This window comes from Xenopus tropicalis, chromosome 4, assembly GCF_000004195.4.
Source record: "Xenopus tropicalis strain Nigerian chromosome 4, UCB_Xtro_10.0, whole genome shotgun sequence".
Classification (NCBI taxonomy): Eukaryota; Metazoa; Chordata; class Amphibia; order Anura; family Pipidae; genus Xenopus; species Xenopus tropicalis.
The window spans coordinates 99,499,292-99,520,074 of NC_030680.2; the positions used below are offsets into that span (position 1 = coordinate 99,499,292).

At 40.7% G+C, this 20,783-nt stretch overlaps 1 protein-coding gene across 3 annotated transcripts in view; it reads left to right on the top strand.

The window, feature by feature from the left end:
• The first annotated feature begins 939 nt into the window (after nt 1–939).
• Nucleotides 940–20,783, top strand: part of rasal2 (RAS protein activator like 2) — a 147,510-nt gene continuing 127,666 nt past the window's right edge. For all 3 annotated transcript variants that reach the window (XM_004914030.4, XM_002937360.5, XM_031900971.1), the window contains exon 1: nt 940–1,772. In XM_004914030.4, coding sequence (XP_004914087.1) covers nt 1,598–1,772 — 175 coding nt within the window. In that variant the 5' untranslated portion in view covers nt 940–1,597. The remainder of the gene's footprint in view (nt 1,773–20,783) is intronic.

Consider the following 20,783-nt stretch of genomic DNA (forward strand, 5'->3'; position numbering starts at 1 on the left):
TCATTTTGTGTTAGCTTTAAATTGTATCAGTACTGAGATTAAATGGCCCCCTGCATGGTTCTCACCTCAGATTCAGGCTGTAATCCCTCTGTATTGTTTAAAACACCTCAGGCTCGGGCTGTAATCACTCCCATTGTTCACCTCTTCACACCTCATTGTATGTACTGCCTGGCCTATGCTGCCTGTCTGTAGGCAGCATAGGGTAGGCAGAGTATGGCACATAGGTAGCATAGGGCAGGGAGGGTATGGCACAAACAGGCAGAGTATGGCACACACAGGCAGCATAGGACAGGCAGAGTGCTGCCTGTGTGTGCCATACTCTGCCTACCCTATGCTGCCTGTGTGTGCCATACTCTGCCTGCCCTATGCTGCCTGTGTGTGCCATACTCTGCCTACCCTATGCTGCCTGTGGGAGGTGAACCTGGCAGGGGTTTGTTCTGGGAGTTTGTTAGCAGTTGGAAATAGCCATTAAATGATCCCTAAGGTGTGTAATTTTATGCTGGGGGTTGCTGTGCTATCCACAGGGGAGGAGGCATATGGATTTAAGAGTGTGTCTTAATATGACATAATATAATTCTTTAACATATGAATGATGGTTGATATCCCTGCAGTGACCATTGTGATAAAATGAGTGTGGTTTGAAGTGGGTGTGGTTTAAAATGGGGGAGTGGCCAAACTAGCTTCCATTAGCGGCCCTCCACCATATATGCAAGAAAAATGCAGGCCCTCTGCACTGCAGAAGTTGGACAACACTGCCCTAGCAATCAGACAACGAGGGGCTAGATGAATAGGAAAAATAAGAAAGACACCTTGGAAAACACAATAAAATTGTAGCTTCCCGAAACAGTAGCTCATGTCTCAGCAGAAAAAGGCAGAAAATGAAGGCAAGTCATTAACGAATGATTACAAAGTAAAACCACTTGAAAAGTTAGTAAGAATAGGACTTTTTATAACACACTCAAATTAGCTTAAACCTTAACCATCCCTTTAATTTAAGCACATGAGACCCCCAGTGAGTGATATTCCCACGCTTTGATACAGGCGCATAAATGGCGCTACAGCACCTCACTAACCCACTGGCTTTTACAACCACAAGAGGGCCCCTCAGCTGCGCATCCCTATCGATGCTATTAGCTATCCCACATGCCAGCTTTTCCATAGGTTTCCTAAACTGGAAACCCCTCCCATGACGTGTGTTTGTGGCGATCGATTACTCCTGTCTATCTCCCAGGGATGCCGCTGATGCTGGAGGCTGGGAGTTTCGAGCAGCCGGTCCGAGAGAGCCGAGCGCCGCCTTGTGCAGTCCGGTTGCCTTGACGACGTGTACTCGGTGTCTCGGGCAGCGGAACCCGGGCTCGGTGACGTGTGGCGAGGTTATATATAAAGGCACCGTGTCGCTCCCACCGCGTTCATCCCCTCCATACAGAGAGGCGTGTACGTGTACGGCTCCTGCAAAGTGACCTCGTGTATTGTCACAGAGCGCCCAGCCGAGCGGTGGGGTTTCTATGCTGGGGGCTCCGCTACAGGACGTGCTGTAAGCTCTCGGCGCCCCGGATTCCTCTCCCTGGGGAGCTCGGGGCAGGGGATCGGGCCTGCCATGCTCATGATGGATTTATCCCCCGGCGGGGATTCGGTAACATCCGGACATGACTTCTTCCAGGACAGAGATTCCCTCCCAGAGGATTTGGACTCTCCCGGGGGAGTGGGGGGGATTCTGGACAGGATCCTAATGGAGTCTGTGTGCCAGCAGCAGGGATGGGTGCGAGTATACGGTAAGAGGAGCCGGGGAGGGCATAGTGCTGTTGTACCGCTGGGGTCTGTGGCAGTAACTGGGACTTGTAGAAAAGCCATAGCCGGAGGCTGCATTTCTCTCTGCTGATAAGCATGAAGTCGTTTAAAGAGCAGGGCAAGTCCAACCCGGCATGTTCCCTCACACCCCGGCATGTTCCCTCACACCCCGGCATATTCCCATATATTCCCTCACACCCCGGCATATTCCCATATATTCCCTCACACCCCGGCATATTCCCATATATTCCCTCACACCCCGGCATATTCCCATATATTCCCTCGCACCCCGGCATATTCCCATATATTCCCTCGCACCCCGGCATATTCCCATATATTCCCTCGCACCCCGGCATATTCCCATATATTCCCTCGCACCCCGGCATATTCCCATATATTCCCTCGCACCCCGGCATATTCCCATATATTCCCTCGCACCCCGGCATATTCCCATATATTCCCTCGCACCCCGGCATATTCCCATATATTCCCTCGCACCCCGGCATATTCCCATATATTCCCTCGCACCCCGGCATATTCCCATATATTCCCTCGCACCCCGGCATATTCCCATATATTCCCTCGCACCCCGGCATATTCCCATATATTCCCTCGCACCCCGGCATATTCCCATATATTCCCTCGCACCCCGGCATATTCCCATATATTCCCTCGCACCCCGGCATATTCCCATATATTCCCTCGCACCCCGGCATATTCCCATATATTCCCTCGCACCCCGGCATATTCCCATATATTCCCTCGCACCCCGGCATATTCCCATATATTCCCTCGCACCCCGGCATATTCCCATATATTCCCTCGCACCCCGGCATATTCCCATATATTCCCTCGCACCCCGGCATATTCCCATATATTCCCTCGCACCCCGGCATATTCCCATATATTCCCTCGCACCCCGGCATATTCCCATATATTCCCTCGCACCCCGGCATATTCCCATATATTCCCTCGCACCCCGGCATATTCCCATATATTCCCTCGCACCCCGGCATATTCCCATATATTCCCTCGCACCCCGGCATATTCCCATATATTCCCTCGCACCCCGGCATATTCCCATATATTCCCTCACACGTGGGTCACGGCGAGTTAGTTAGCATGGATTATATACCCTGATCCCACTTTCTTGCTGCTGCAGAACTTCTTGGCATGTGAATTGTGGGTAAAACCATCTAGCAGTGGACTGGCTTTCCTGTCAATCAGGGTTAGTTGCTCCCAGTGAAGTGGTAGGCAGACTCTCTAGTTACAGTTCAACTCTGTGGGTGCAATGTCTTCCCAGTCCTAAAATCCAATTCATAGTAATGACAGTATTGAGGAGCCCTTAGACATGAGTCTAACCAATTTGCAGCAATCCAGCTCAGCTTGAGGGATTCTAAATCTGTATCTGTCTTAATTGCTAGGTGACATGGGAAATATACCAAAAGTTTATTTACAGCTGTCAGTCAGGTCACCTGACGGGAGGCAACATTCCTTATCCAAATCTCTTGTTATGTATTAAATGTATATGCATATAATTATAGTATTATAAAAGTGATCACTGCTTCTCTTTGGATAAAATATCAATTAAATTAATCTTTAGAAGGCTTACAGATTGCATTGTGCTGGACAGTGAAAAGTTAACCAATATTCTAATCATTTTCTGCTGCTGAAGTGACAGTAAACCATATATTTGGGCTAGTGGCTCATATAACATCATTATGTCCTCAGTTTAAATTCAAACTGGTGTTGTTAATAATATTTACAGTCAACCTTTGGCAGCTAGTCTGCTATTTGACGATTAATTATGCAGTGGTGATTAATTGAATTCATTCTGTAGGGCATGGGAGCAGGAAGTGCTCTTCTCTAATAGAAGAAATATGATTATCACGTGTAGTCAATGGTTATCATTCTGCTCCAGTGATAACATGTACTGTGTTCCTTTCTTTGCCCTGTTATGTTGGAACACATTTCTGTCACTTGACAGTGGTTTAACCCATGTTTTCCTATAATAATTGCCATTTTTTTCTATTATCATATTGCCTGATTTCAGCAATAAATATAGAGCTTCTTTGTGAATGATTCAGTAATGTTTTTTATCGGTATATAGATATTTAAAATCCCTATAATATGCAAGCCCTGTGAAGGCCTTTTGTTTTCTATATTGTGTTTCATTTAATTTGCTTTTGGAGGTATAAACAGCCTAAGAATTAATACAAGAGCACCTAAAGAATAATTCTTAATGTTATTCAGTTTTATTTGATTTATATTGTATAATAGGAAGCTTGTTTATATTCTGTAGACTTATTTGCTCAACATTCATTCACCTGTGATATTGAGACTGATGTTACTTCACATGTGGGGAGCTGGTGTTGGTTCTCACAAAGGATGATAGCCTCGTGTATGCATTCAAAATCATTCCAGATAGCGTGTTTAAGACGTGCATGAGTGACAGTACTTGCTTACCTAGCTCTGTCCCCTCAAAAAAAAAAAAAAGACTATAGAATAAGATATTTTTAACAGGGCTGTAAGAAACATAAGGAGAAATTTGTTGGAAGTAAAAATTGTGAAACAAAGGGTATACATTTCCCATTATGTAAAGACAAGGATCCCTATAGGGCCTGCTTGGGAATATAGACAGTCTATTTCCATTTTCAAATTGCCCTAATGATGATCTCTTTGTAAAAGGTATAGTTAGATGCAGATTTGAATTGCCATTGAGCTATTCAGCAAAATTGCTCACACTCTTAATAATCTGAGAACATAAATTAAAAACTATTACAGTGCAAATAGAAACAATTGCAGCTCTGGTTTAAAGCTTGCTGTAAAATTGCAGCTCTGGTTTAAAGCTTGCTGTAACATTAACACAATTTAGACAGTGGTAATGGAGTAAAATTTGGTATATTTAATTATTTTCCTTTTTTTGTCCTTCCTCTGCTACCTCCATTTTACATTGCTTTCTGGGTCACTGATACTACAACTATAATGTGCATAAAAGGGGGGATTTATAATTATTCTTCATCACAGTCTGTTATTTAAACCACTGTACAGCAGAAACCAGATTGTTGTTAAAGAGCCAAAAAATACATTAAAAATGAAGACCAACTGAAAACTTAATAATTGATTGAGTTTGTTAAGCTGGAGGGTCACTGGTTGGACATCTCTGATACATCATTTTACCCTCTTGCATTGAAGCCCCCTCTAATGTAAAAATCCACAATTTTTTAATTCTCTGTTAAATTGCAATGATCCCTTACACCAGATGACAAAAAAGTGTAGAAGAGCCCAGAATCCAAAAAGCAAAAAGAGTTGAATTAAAATCATTTTTTTAAAAAAATGACAATTAGACCTTACTTGGGCCTAACATATTTTATTTTAATAATATAAACATGCGTCATTATTTGCACATAATGTGGTAAGCAGTAGTGAGTTATAATTTTTTTATATATATATATTTTTTACCATATGTTTTAAATTTTGTGACCTTTTTTTTTTTTTGCAGCAGCAGCCTCATTCTCCTTAAGAGTGCATCTGTCTCCTGTTATGGGTCCAGTTTTCCAGCACCCATGCCAGGGTACAGACTAAGGGCATATTGTGCACCTTCACACAAATGAAAGACATTGGCAGCAGTCCCTTTTTTTATCAACTCTACTTTTTGGAGGAATGTTGTAACTAACAGTCTTGTGTCTTGAAGGCATACACTCATTACTGACTCAGAATTCCACAAACATGGCCTACTTTGCATTGCACAAAAGTGCCCACTTAAGGATGCATGTGACATGTGTCAGGATGGCCTGCCCTGTCATGTAATGTCTGAGAAAATGTGGGTTAACATCTTGCATATGGAGTTTGTAGAGGTATAGGACCTGTTATCCAGAATGCTCGGGACCAAGGGTATTCCGTATAAGGGGCTCTTTCCGTAATTTGGATCTCTTACCTTCTAAAAAAATTAATAGACCATTAATTAAACCAATAATTTGGAGCTTTCTGGATAATAGGTTTCTGGATAAGAGATCCCATAACTGTACTTTGCCTGGGAGAATACAGATGAACAAGGAGGTATCTGTTAATACTTATAGTCCTTGTAGTCCAGTGTAGAGCAGCAGCACTTCTAGTGAATGCCCAAACTCCTGGCCTCTGTCTCATTCAGAACTGTGACAGCACTGTAACCACTGGGCTTGCTATTGCAAGGGGTCATATGGAACCTTAGTATGCTGAAAAATGTATTTGTACTGTTGTGCTACTGTTGCGATGTGTTACAACCTGTTTTTTTATATTACACAAAATTTTGATTCAGTTAGTAAAACACAATGTTGCTACACGTTAAAGGAATTAAATTATCTTTATTTCAAAGATTTGCTTCCATGTTCCAAAAATTGGAATGCTCAGCTGACTAAGAAACAAAGGCAGTGTGTGGGAGTCGCAAGTAGCAGCCACTGCCTGCCGTTCTGATTATGCAGCAGTAAAACGCATTTCAAGGGGATATTTACATAGCCTGCAAAACAAAAACCAAATGCAATGTGAAATATGTTTAGGTTTTAGAATTTATATTGGTTATTTTTTTTATTATAAAAATTATTAAAAATATAGCTGTATTTCATGATTGAGGGAAAAAAATGAAAAATGCTTGGCTGAGGGCAGGTTCAATTTGTTGCATGCTGCTTGTGTCCTGTTCAGCATCTTTATTCCCACAGTTGAAGGCATAGGAAGGCCTTTTACTTAAAGGGTAGTTCATCTTTGCTTCCTTCAGTGTCCTACAGAATGGCTATTTCTTGGCAACTTCTTAATTTATTTTATGTATTTATAGTTTTTTCATTGTTTGCTGCTTCTTAGCATTAATTTAAAATGTTATCTGGCTGATTGAACTCTGCAACCAAAAAGCTTTTGCCCTGTTAGGATGCAGTATTATTGTTGTATTTTTTTTTATTTGGACACTCTAAATTAATTTTTCTGTCTGTCCTTTAAAGCTCTTCCTGTTTACTAGGCTAAATGGGACTTTAGCAACCATAAACCCACCAAAAATGATATCAAATTGCAGATTATTTTAGAATGTTTACAAAATACTCAAAAGTTAATTCTAAACTGAACTACCCCATTAAAATTTTGCACAAACTGGGCTTAAATGACTTGTCAAGATACAGCAGTGAGACACACAGGAAATTGACATGTAAACAATATTCATGAGTCACACAAGTAAGAGTATTCTACTTTTGCTTGCATGTTATAGGAAGTCACTCTATGTACATAATGCGTACAGTGGGCAGCACAAATGGGCAAAGCACTAATGTCATTATTTTAGAGAGAAGAATTGAGCAGCAGAACAAACTTGCACTCTCTTCCAGTATAGCTAGTTGTATTACATTATTTTATATGCCACAAACTGGGAGGGAACTTTGGCAGCATTTGTAATATGTTGTGTAATTTACTTCATTAGAAAAGCTGTAAAAGTCCAGTAAAATCTGTTTTATTTTCATTAAACCCTTCATAAACAAGCACATTGCCTGCTGCTTTTTTGTGAGAACAGGTTTACAACCCCAAGCATACCAAAATTGAACAGTAGTAAATGGCAGGGTAGCAAATCCATCTCACCTGCATAGCCATACTCGTACCACTATGGGTAAAGACAGACATAGGACTTTGTTGCCCACATGAGATCACGTATACTCTGGCAACAAAGCACCCCAAAATACCTTTTAATCCAGAAGAATGGAAGTTGCACCTTGTAAAATAGTTTACAATGTGACATAATTGCAGGAAAATGCCTTACAGTGGGCTCCTCCTATTAATCACCATTTGCAGGGGTGGCATTTAAGTGTCAAACAGATGCTTAACTAATTCTTAGTATGAATTCTGGCATGTTTGTGCACTAGTAGTGATATTGAAAGTTTCACGACTGAGTGCATAAGAGTTTTCCAACAATTAATTTCTGTATAATACCTTCATTTTAAAAGGATCCTGCATGCCAGTGCCTTTAGATAACTGACCCTCCCTTAACCAAAAAAAAAATCTAAAAACTGTTAAATTTATTTCATAAAAAGCAAATGCTTCCCCTTAACATTACATTTAATTTGTATATCTCAGCAACTGATAGGAGATTCCAATGAAGCCATTGACAACAGTTTACTGAAATGTAAATGTTAATTGCACTTCCCATATAATAATACATAAAAACAGATAGGAGATTCCCATGGCTGCCACTGTATCTATCTCTGCCTTTCTGCTAATATTAGGGCCCTGGCACACAGGACATTTTGTCACCCCTGCTTTATCTTCTGGCAGGAAAACGTTTACCACCTGTGGTTTACATTAATAATGGTGGGAAGGAAACATTGGATCTCCCCGTGCTAAAGGAGTTTAAAGCTCAGGTGACAAAATGTCCCATGTGCCACAGCATTAATCCTGTTCTCTAACATGCTTTATCAAACATTGTATAAACTAGTGATACATCCATGAGGTTCAGAAAGTTTACTTACTGAGGTCACTTCTTCTTGGTGTTGGCGATCTTTCGTTTTATATAATCAGAGTAAGTAGATCTCCGTTAGTAATAAATACAAGAAGAATACAAAATAAATAACATCCGCATCCAAGCATTTTACTATAAATGTACTATGCATTTATAAATGAAGTAAACACTTTTGCATTAGGGTCTCTTATTGCTTGTACAGGTCCTTGTCTTTTTACATATCTGCTCTAGTACTTATTTCCAAATCATTTAGCTTTCTCAAATTACAATAATATATAACATTTAAGACACAAGCTAATCTGCTTTATGGTGCTCCTAATTTTGTTCCCATAGTCAACTAAAGCCAGCAGATGCGTTGTAACATAGCATTACCCTAGTGGGGTCAGGGCCAGTTTCAGAACAAACGCTGTAGTAATAGGATAGGCTGTAATTTCTGAAAGGGGAAGCAGCAGTCATACCATTCATTGTATGACTGGAAAGGCAGCAGAGAGCTTGGTATCTTTGCCAGCAATATATCACCCTACAAGTCCCTATAGTGGAAACCAGGGCCAATGACTATCACCTTTCAGTCAGGGCTGCTTCTACACTAGCTTATTAGTACAGAGTGTCAGACACAGCTGTGAAAGTGGCCATGGATAACCATGACATTCATTAAAGTAAAAGGAACCTTTTCCTACATTGCTTTGTGGATTTTGTGTATAGATGCCTGTGTCCTGCAGGGGCAATGGCTAATAAACATTTCAGACAAGTTCCACTGTCATATTTTCTTGTTGCTGCACAAATTATTAAATGCCAATCTTAATCATGATACTGCAAACACTTTCAGTTGGTTTTTAGATATTAATCCAGGGAAAAAGACTTTTAATTGATATTTTATTTTTGACCAATGTGTTTTTCACTCATATTTCCCTGGAGGGTGGTCCACTCTGTAAACTCTTCCAATTTGATAAATGTTTTATCTTTGGCCCAGCTGAGCATAATCCCTTAGTTTTATTATAGGCAGTTATAATTGATACAATAGCTACTAGCGTACCACAGGTTCTGCTAAGAAATGTATCGACTAATGAAGCAAACTGCAACAGCATCAAAAAGAATGTTACAGCACCATAGAGAGAACCTTTAATGTTTCAACTTCAATTTCAGAAAAACGGTCAAAAATAAAAAAAAATCAAAAGAAATTGCAAAAAGTCTTTATTTCTGGTGTACTATCTGAAAACATCTGAACTAGAAAAGTGTTTGTAAGATAAACAACGATGTAGTGCATAATGCCATGATGTAACTTTCCAGATAGCAGCTGCTTAGCATCAAAGTTACATCATGGTATTGCGTACTACATTGCTCACCACCGGGCCCTTGATTAACTGACTTGGGGGGAATATGACTCATTACTTTTTTCGCCTCATCCAGTGAATGGGGGAGGTTCTCAGTCGGGCAGTATGTAAGGGCATGTCTATTACTCTGTGGGTCAGTCACTTGTGAAGGCAGAAAGTTAGACATCTGTTTGCTTGCTCATTTTCCTTTTCAAGGATGACCGTATCATTTTACATATAAGGAAATTTTTTCCACATTCATAAGTCAGCTGTTGTTTGCTTATAGGGAAGACACCAAGTTCCTCTTGTTAACATTAGATATGAAGAACAATAAAAGAGATAAGAATATAGCCATGGGTATTTTGTTTAGCCACAGTGATGAAATCTAAATAAAAACTGAACATGGCTAGAAATGTACTAAACTAAAATTTACTGTACCTGGCCAGAGGTTCAGCAGCTGTAAACGGTAACGATCCATGCCTTTAAATACTGTCCACCGTAACTCCCCATGTAATGCTTTTGTGATTCCAAGTTTTGAGTGTCAAGTTTTGCACTTGTTCAGTGTACTCTGGGCTGCCATTGAGAAATTACTCTTAGAGGTCATCAGAAATTATTAGCACATTAGCAGAAAGTGAGGTTGCATCTATCATAAAAGTTGGTTCCACAGGGCTGATTATTAATCAATTCTGATGCAGAATGTACTGTTTTCAATGCAGTAATGAAATGTGAAATCTTAATTAATTATAGGTATAGGATCTATTATCCGAAATGCTTGGGACCTGGGGTTTACCTGATAAGGAAGTTTTCCATACCTTAAGCATGCTGAATATAATTTAAAAATCAATATATAGGGCACAGGGGATTTTACACTGGGTGGTACTGAAAGTCAGTATCAAATCCTCCCCTGCTTACAGATGTCAGTGGGTAGTGGCCAACAAGGAAAAGTGGGAGTTTTGTTACAAGAAGCAGTGATTAAAACACCGGAGTGTCAAATGAAATTCCTTTTGGCAATACATTATCCCTGCTTCTATTTCTTTGCTTCTCTACTCTTAATTACTTATCTTTTCATTCAGTGTGTCTCTCCTATTCATATTCTAGTCTCTCATTCACACCACTGCCTGGAGAATTATACCCTAACCTCCAGATAGCTGCTGAAATTTTAAACTGGGGAGCTTCTTAAAAAAAAAAATTTAAAAAATAAATAAAGAATGAAGACAAATTGCATATCACTGTCTGTCATACTAAAAGTTAATTTTAAGATAAACAACCCCTTTTTAAGTTCACCATCAGGAGGGGTACAGCATTAGAGGGCCCCAAGAAAGGCCAAAGTGCAATTTACAGGTAGCAAAGGGGGGTGTGGATTGGGTATATCACGGGCAGGGATTTTACAAAATGGGACATGACGTTGTAGATCAGAGGCATGTTCCTGTATCTGCAGCTGATTTCTTTTTTTTTTTTTTTTTTCCTTTGGGGCTCCATTCTGTTGTCAGGGCCCTCTGTCCAGGGGCCCAGGTATACCATTTGTTATTTATTTGGGCCCCCTGGGGGAAAGGAAACTGATAACTTACTAGACTGTATAAAAAATGCTGGATGTTCTGTATCATGCCAGCAGTGTACGGTCACTAGTATTTTTACTTTATGAATACATTAGCAGACATCTTACAGAGACATTTATGATATAGCTAAATAGAAATCATATTTTGTATCCTGGCAACAGTGTACTATTTGCTTTTATTACAAATGTCTTTTGTAAGAACTCTGTTCGCCTAATGCATTCAGTATTTATTTACACGTTTAGTGCAAAATGTTCAATCTGCTGGGTAAACAGTGCTCTAGCTTATATTTCATCCTTGTTTGCCAAACTCAAGCAGCAGCATCAGAAGAGAAATCACAGTGATGTGACCAGCCCAGCGTATACTGAAAGGAACATTTCCAAATATATTGGTCTTAAAAGAACACAAGTCCCTTTCTTGATTTCCCATTGAATGAAAAGCCATCCTGACATTTTTGATCAGGATTTGAATCCTAGTTGGGTGTCTGGCTGATGCCAGGCCTGTCAATGAAACAATGGGGGTTTGCGCATAAGAATGGATCTGCTTTCCTGCATGGCTATAAAATAACTGCCTGTGGAGGAAAGCAGTGAATCCGCTTAGTCCCTAGCCTTATATGATACACACCAAAAATTGTGTCAAGAGATATATTTGAGTTTTTCCAACCAATCTTAATTGATTTTAAACCTGCCTTTGTTATTTGTAATATAGTGGGCAGTGAAAGATGGTAAAATGCATTATATCATATTCTAAACAATTCAGTGAGAAATATAAAAGCTATCAAATGGTTTTAGTTACCATAGTAACTGCTCTATAAATGTTTTTAACACTGTTCTGCCTTTGTGCGTTTCCTCCCTTTTTTTGCCTTGTTATTTATGAAAGATGGCATGGCCTCGGAGTCATTTAGGTCCTAGGTGAGACTGCCCTACTGAACCACTGCTACCAGTAATGAATAGAGCTCTTCATGTTCACCTGTGTGGATTCTACAATCTGTTTGCACGTTCCTTTGAGAAAAATCTTGGTATTGCTGCTACAGGTAACATTTTAATTTAAAGTGAATCACACTGCACAGCACATTTCTATAAAGTAACAAGCTATTTTAAGCCAAAATTGTAAGCCACTGACTACAATACAATGCAATGCTGCTTTGTACAGAAGTGTAATTGTACAATATAATGTAGTTTTTCGGAGGGTTTAGGATGATTGTAAAGCTTTTCATTCAGTGCAGTCAATGCTCTACAGTGTTCCAGGCTGAAAAGCTCCAATACTGGTTCTGTCAGGCATTTCTCATTCAAGTCAGTGGCAGGGAGGTGACTATCGGCTCTTTTCAGCGCACTAAATAACACCCCAAGTGCCATCAGCCTAAGGACAGTGACACACTGTTTCAGACGGACAAAATGCTCATAATTACACCCCATTTACTTGTATGGCAATCAGAGATGCACTCTTCTGTCACTTGGAACTCACTGCACAAAAGTTTAAACATAACTACAACACAATGGTGGCTGGTGGATGCTACTTAAAAGGAGAGTAACAACAAAGTCCTTTAGCACTTAACGGAGAACTAAACCATAAAAATTAATATGGCTAAAAACACCATATTTTATATACTGAACTTTTTGCACCAGCGTAAAGTTTCTGTATCTCAATAACAGCAATGAACCAGGACTTCAAACTTGTCACTGGGGGTCGGCATCTTGGAAGGTGTTTGCAACACTCACATGCTCAGTGTGCCCTGAGCAGCTGTTGAGAAGCTAGGCTTAGGGGCCATTGCAAATTTTCAAGCAAAAAAAGGAGGTTTGTAAGTAATGTAATATGATGCCATAAGGCTGATTATTACATTCTGATGCTAATATATTTATATTTGTTTTTAATTTTTATATACAGGATATTGTGAGTCGGTCCCTAAGCTCAGTAACTGACAGCAGCACAGAGCATGTTCAGTGGATCAGTAGAAGTAAAGTGTAATTCAGCATGAAGCAAAGTGTGTATTTTCTTGCCAAAATCTGCTCTGTGTGTCTTCACTCAGGCCAATGCACAATTTATACACAGACCAATAATCTTTCCTGTGTGACACTAACCAAAATATCTATGGGTAAGACTATTTAATTTATTTCCTGTTATTTCTATTATGCCGACACATTTTCCACAGTGCTATTTATCATTCAGTCATTCACTGCCCCAGAGAAGCTTATAATCTGAGGTCCCTATTTCATTCACACATACTATGTTCAATTTAGTCAGAGGCCTATCAACCTACCTGTATGTTTTTGGAGTGTGGGAGGAAACACACGCAGACGCAGGGAGAACATACAAACTCTTAGCAGATCGTGCTCTGGGTGGAATTGAACTCAGGAACCCAGTGCCGCAAGGTAGAAGGCTACTTACTGAACCACCATGCTTATTTATTGCAGCAGTTCAGTGGTGTACAATATTTTGGTGTTGCTGTCTCTTTAAGAACACTGTGGTCATTGTTTTATTTTCATGTCATGGTTTGTATTTTTATGCTGTTGCAATAACTTTCAGATCAACAATAACAAAATACAAATACACCTGCATATGTACCTTACACTGCACAGACCATTGTTCTTTTTATGCAAGCATTTAATAGATCTGTCAACCTTTCTAAGGTTTTCAGGGAGCAATTTTTTTCAGCTGGGAGTGTGATGTAGATGGTACAGGAAGTAGTCTGAAAAGAAAAAATCACCCTGGTTCACACATTTCTGATGCATTCTAAAGTTTTAGGCTGATGCCACACATGGCGTTTTTCCGATGGGTATTTTCTAATTCTCTCGGCGGCTGAAAAACGCCTGATATCATCATCCATAGAAATAGCTTGAAAAGACTCGAAGCAAACCACACAATGCGGAAATACGCTAGAAAACACCTTAGCACGGATTTTTCAAGCGTAGGCCGAAATACGCCAGTATTTGCAAAGCAAGCTATTCCTATGTATACGCAAAGGCAGCTGCCAGACCTAGCGAAAATATGCGGCGTTTTTTGCTATTTCGCACTATTAGCACCATGGAAACGGCATTTGCTTACGTCACCAGTACTAGGCTGAAAAACGCCATAATCTCGGGCTGTGTGGCTTGTACGGCGTTTTTAGGCTGAGAAAAAACGCAGCGGAAAAACGCCACGTCTGGCATCAGCCTTAAAGAGACTGGTCCATTTACTACTCCTGAATCCTGCCTTTTCTCTGTACACCTGTAGAATCATCCAGTGGGAATATTGGCTGCTCAGTTTGTTATTCATAGGCATGAAAGGACCAGTGTTGTCAGAAAAATGCAGATATCCTAAATGCATTTGCACAAAATATGCAGTTTGGGTTTTAGAAAGCATATTTATCTGATACCTGTAATTTCTCTGGTAGTGCTTTTGGAGGCAATTCAAGGCTATTTGAACACGGGGCATTTTGGCTGCCGCTGCTATAAGGCAGAAGGCAAAAAACAGCAGTGATCTAAACATCCGTGTCTGCTTTGATGGGTGATGCTGTGCCAGAAGCACACAGCTGGTGCTAATGGTACTGTTAGTAACTAATTAGTAAGTGGGGAAGAAGCTCTTTTAAAAGTCAGGCTCATTCACTTCCTCTGAATGTTATTGGCCACATAGAAATAGCCATATCCATTTTTTCAGTAGTTTGCAAGGGAAATAAAAAGGAAAAATGAGAAACTTGTTAAATATTTTAATGCTGCTGTAAAAAGCATCAGCCTTATGAGCGCTTTTTTTTTTTTTTTTTTTTTGCTACCTCCAGGTTTCGAATAATTGCAATGTGTATAAAGCCTTTCCATTACAGCAGTTCTGTAGATCTCCAGCCAGCAGTGTGGGCAGCTTCAAACCATTTCTTTATAGAAATGTAAGGAGCTGGAACTGCTCTGCATTTATTTTAGGCCGTCATGCTTTTGCCCCTTGTCAGCTCCCGCTGAGCCATTATTTCAGACTCTGAGACTGCTGAATCCATCAGGGAAAATAACTGTTGGATCCCTGTGAATCAGTGCTGTATAGTCAGTGTTCAGAATCAAAAAATATATTTTTCCTTTACCACATCCTGTCTTCTATCAGGAACTATTTCTGAGCTAGAGGAATGTGAATCATGAATGCTTTATATTGGGTGATGCCTTGTGGAGTTTGTGTTTGATTATTCAGTAAGGGCACATTTTCGGTCCGGCCGTCTTTATATTCCTTAACTCTTTTTATAGTGACTTGGTATCTCAGCACTGATTGCTGCTGTGTAGCTAAAACGTGTTATGGGAGAGTTGCTATATAAATGCAAGTTCTGTTTATAAGGTGAAACAATAGCAGGGTGCATTATTCCTTGTACAGTATATCCATATAATCATATATTTACCTCTGGAACTTAGCTTGAAAATATGTAACTATTCAGGTGGGCTAATGACCATGGAATGCAGAGCAACTAGTGCTCACAGTTCTTTTGTTAAGCTGCACTTGCTGTTAGGCGTTTCAGCTGGTCCTACCTTTGCATTATTTGAGGTATCGTATCACCACCTTCTATGACACCTTACTGATCAAGCATAATGTTGTTACAAATTGAGTGACAAAGGGCAGCAGGCAAGATTGTTCTTTAGGCTAGGCTGTGTTGATGGCTTTTGCTATTTGTACACATTCACTGTATACGTAAAGCTACCCTTCATCAGGCTGTAACAATGAAACTTGATATTGATATGTAGGGAGTGTGTTTTATTTCTTCAGGCGAACCTGTTCACGGGCGACTAATCTCCCCGGATTGCCATCCCACCGGCGAAAATGTAAGTCGCCGGTGGGATGGCAAACGCTGCGCAGGTGATTTCAGCAAATCGCCGAAGTTGCCTCGCGAGGCATTGTCGGCGATTTGCCGAAATCGCCAGATCAGCGTGTGCCATCCCACCGTCGACTTACATTTTCGCCGGTGGGATGGCAATCCGGGGAGATTAGTCGCCCGCGAACAGGTTCACCTGATCTCCCCAGATTGCCATCCCACCGGCGAAAATGTAAGTCGCCGGTGGGATGGCACACGCTGCTCGGGCGATTTCGGCAAATCGCCAAAAATGCCTCGCAAGGCAACTTCAGCGATTTGCCGGAATCACCTGCGCAGCGTGTGCCATTCCACCGGCGACTTACATTTTCGCCGGTGGGATGGTAGTTCGGGGAGATTAGTCGCCTGTGACAAGGGAGATTTGACGCGGGCGACTAATCTCCCCGTGTGCCAGAGCCCTATTAGCTTAACAGTGTTTTTTCCAGTTCCTATTGTTCTTGAATATGCCTGCATATATAAACAAACATAAAGTAGTGGACTATGCCCCTGACAGACAGCAGTCAATAACATATAAGGTTATTGTCTCCTTTTAACTGCTCACATTGGCCCTTTATTCCATTATCTCAGTTCTAGTTTGCCTGGCAGGTCTGCCACCGCCTTTATGGCTTGCTGCGATATGCAATTAACTTGTAAGGGGGAAGTTCACTTTTAGCTGTTTTATAGCCTGGTTTGCAGTGTGATTGTTGGAGTCACAACCAAAAAAAAAAAAAAAAAAAAAGACAGGAGCAGTATAAGGGCTCTGGCACACGGGGAGATTAGTAGCCCGCAACAAATCTCCCTGTTCCCGGGCAACTAATCTCCCCGAAATGCCATCCCACCGGCGAAAATGTAAATCACCGGTGAGGGGATGGCAAACTCAGCGGCACAATTTCAGTGAAATCGCGCCGCCGCGTATGCCATCCCACCAGCGATTTACCCCACGAACAGGGAGATTTGTCGCGGGCGACTAATCTCCCCGTGTGCCAGAGCCCTAAACCTAAAAACACCTTGGGTAAAAATTAGCATAATAAATAGAACTTGTGTTGAAAAGAATGCATTCTACCCATTCCTTTTATTTAAAAAAGCAATATTTTTGCCATTTTTACTAATTTAGAAGTTTTTTTTTTTTTTTTTTTAATGAACATCTTTCTTTTATAAACAGGGCAATTTGAACAAATCTGCCCCTCTCTTCTTTAAGCAGCTGAGCATTTTCATGGGCTTCTCAGTTGATAGATAATGCTCCTTTTTATAAAAAGAAGGCAGACTTATTTTATTAGTCTTAACATTTGCTAGGGGAAGTAGCCCTATGCCACGACACTAATAAAACAGGCAATATTTTGTCTTGCTTTCGGTTGTCCAATAAAAGTAAATGGCCAAAGGTAGTAAGGCAGTCCACTGGTCTAATGAAATGCTAAATAAATTTATTTTAAAAAGTTTACATAATGCTGTACTGAAACAAAGAAATATTGATTCAAGAACTGTTGTATTGCCTTCTTTTCTTCATTGCGTGTCCCTTCCTTTTGCCTAGGGCTGATACTAATGAAAGGGTAGTGTGACAGGGCATGCTTCAGACATGTTCTTAGAGCACTGTGTATGCTTTATACCCAGGCCAGTACTGTGGGGGACAACAGAATCAGAAATAGTATGGTAGTACTCTAAAGGAACGTGGTGTTACTCTCCAAGCATTCCATAGCTTTCCTTGTCCTTTAAAGTGACCAACCTTTGTTCTGTCAGCTAAATTAAAATATTTTAAGACCTTGAATCTTTTAATAGGATATATTATTCATTATTTATTTATGCCTGTTGTCTAGTTTCCAGGACAGTTAACTTATTATTGTCCTCTGGAGTAGTTGAAAGCAAAACCTTGAGTGGAAATGGTCTTAAATATTAAACAGAGAACAGGAAAGAGTCTAATACCTCCTATAAATCATTAGCTTGTCATAGCATTTCATTTCTAATTGGGCTTCCTTGTCTTTGTGTATCGGAGAGCACATTCAGACACCGGGGACATCTGTGTAATGACAAATTCTTTTGAGAAGAACAAGAGCGAGATATACAGCCAGTGTTTGGGATGTGGGTTCCTCGTTTTAATGAAGGCCATAGTGATCAGACCTCTTGTTCTGTATTCCAAGAGTGGCAGCAGGGATTTTCGTCCCTTATTATCATATTGTCTCTGTCATGGTACTACTGTTATGATCAGTGTAATTATTCTAATTGCTAGCTGCATCTTAAAGGTGTCAGGCAGTGAAAAACAAATGTAGATCATTTTAATCACGCGGATTCCAATGAGTTTTCTCTCTCCAATGGTAGTGGTGGAAACAAAGCTGTGAAATTTATTAATACAGTTTATCCTAAATATTGCACATTCTTTTAGAATTAATCAACTGGTTCTTGTTTCCTCAGCTTTCATATCTTGATTAGTGTGCTAAGGCTGATCAGAATACCATGTAGGGTGCAGCTATGGAGGAACTGACTGCTGAGGAACCCAAGAGGTATAGGGGGCACAGTGGGACATGACTGATAAGCAAGTTCAATATGTTTTTAGGAATAACACATGTATTCAGAGTTTGTGGGAGGAGTGCTAAAATTATTTTTTCTGTACTTGCTATTAATCGCTTTTACCTAAAAATGGGTTGCATATAACATAGACACATTTTTATCCAATCTTAATGTGTACGATAAGCTATAAAGTCATAAGAACTTCTGCTCCTTGGAGAGTTGATTCAGTAACAGGAAATACACTGCTAAATTTGGAAACAAAAGTGACTTTGGCATTTTCATAAAGGACTCATTGTTTTAAGGCAATAATACACCCTTTAAGCATATATTATTATATTATCCCTGTAACCATTTTTCTGGGATTGTTTCAGATCTGATTTTTTGTTGACTGACAGTACTAAAGGCCTCTAAGAAAAACAGATTTCATAAAGTATGAAAATGAATAAAGAACATTAACAAATGTTAATTCTATAACATTTTAAACATCTGATGCTCAGAAACACTCACTTCTGAGCCCTTTGGGCCCATTTCTGCACTTTCACAAATGCACTTGAAAAATACTTCAGTATCCAGAGATAAAATGCAGGTGGAGGAATCACAACTACTTGTGTTAACTGTACTAGTGAACTGAACCAGGGCTCATGCACTTACCAGTTCATTGAAAGAATATCCTGAGCAGCATTCTTACTTTGGTTCTTTTCTGTAACCAATCTTTGTTTTATTGCTGACCGAAATGAAACTTGAGCATAAAAAACACTCAGTGGCTTCCTGGCTTGCCTTTCTTACCTATGCCAATTTCCTGCAATTATGTTTTGACTGTTCATTAGGGAGAACAGGTAAAAAAGAGAAGAAAACAATGAGGAAGCCACAATCACATCAAAAGACACAGTATTAAAACATTATAGTTATACCAATGAATAAAGCTGCTTCCATCATTAGCGCACAGAAAGGTATCCCTCCAGCTGTGGGTCTGTACTAGTGATGAGAAATTTTCACCAGGGTTTCATCGGAAAAAAGGTCTTTTGACTTCAATGTGTGACTTAGATTCGCTCATCACTAGTCTGTACCTGTGCACTCTGAATTGGAGTTTTCTGTGTAGTGTAAACTTAATAAATGGAATTAGGGATGCTCCAAATTCAAGATTCTGTTAGGGATTCGGCTGAATCAGATCCATTTTTAGCAGGATTCTGATTTGGCTGTATCCAAACCTTGTGTGTTCAAAAATAATTACTGTGTGTTTTGCATGCACTGGCATTTTTGCCAATTAGCTGTACTGTGATTGTTAGTGTGGGGGGGGGGCACACAAGAAACAACATCTATACAGTGCTTACTCTAAGGGCTCTGGCACATGGTGAGATAAGTTGCCTGCGACAAATCTCCCTGTTCGCGGGCGACTAATCTCCCCGAAATGCCATCCCACCGCCGAAAATGTCAATCGCCGGTGGGATGGCATACATGGCGGTGCGATTTCAGTGAAATCGCAGAAGTTTCCTCTCAAGGCAACTTTCGCAATTTCACTGAAATCGCGCCGCCATGTATGCCATCCCCCCGGCGATTTACATTTTCCGGTGGGATGGCACACGCGTCAGCGCGATTTCGGCAAATCGGCGAAAATGCCTCGCGAGGCAACTTCGCGATTTGCTGAAATCGCCTGCGCAGCGTGTGCCATCCCACCGGCGACATTTTCGCCGGTGGGATGGCAATTCGGGGAGATTAGTCGCCCGCGAACAGGGAGATTTGTCGCGGGCGACTAATCTCCCCGTGTGCCAGAGCCCTTAGAAGGAGCCAGCGCTACCAATAAGAACGGCTTTCAGATAACCTATTGTTTCTCTTACTCCCATGTAACTGAAGCTGGACTTGGATCCCTTTCTATTGAGTGCTATTTTAATAACTACTGGGACATTCATTCTCGTCCCGCGAACAGGGAGATTTGTCACGGGCGACTAATCTCCCCGTGTGCCAGAGCCCTAAAAGCTCAGAATCGGGGACAGTCCACTGATAGCAGATCTTCTCCCGATATGCCCTCAAACGATTGAATTGAAACGGCGGGCGTAGGCGCCGTTGGTTCGGGGTCTGCATGAACGAGCCGATGCTGTCCCCAAATCAACTGAAAAATCAAACTTGCCGATCAAGATTCGGTCTGGGAGGCCCATCGTTGGTGCCCATGGCCATGTATGGCCTCCTTAAATGTAGTCCATGCAGCTTAAACGGCAGATAGGTGGCAGTTTGCCATAACTGAATCCTTCTGCATCTTGTGTGATTAAAATGTAACTTTCTAATTGTTCATCATTTTAGCAGAAAGATTGCTGCTGCTTTGATTGATGTATTGTAAAGCACTGTATAATGGCCTGGCACTATGTAAATAAATGCTGATTTTAATG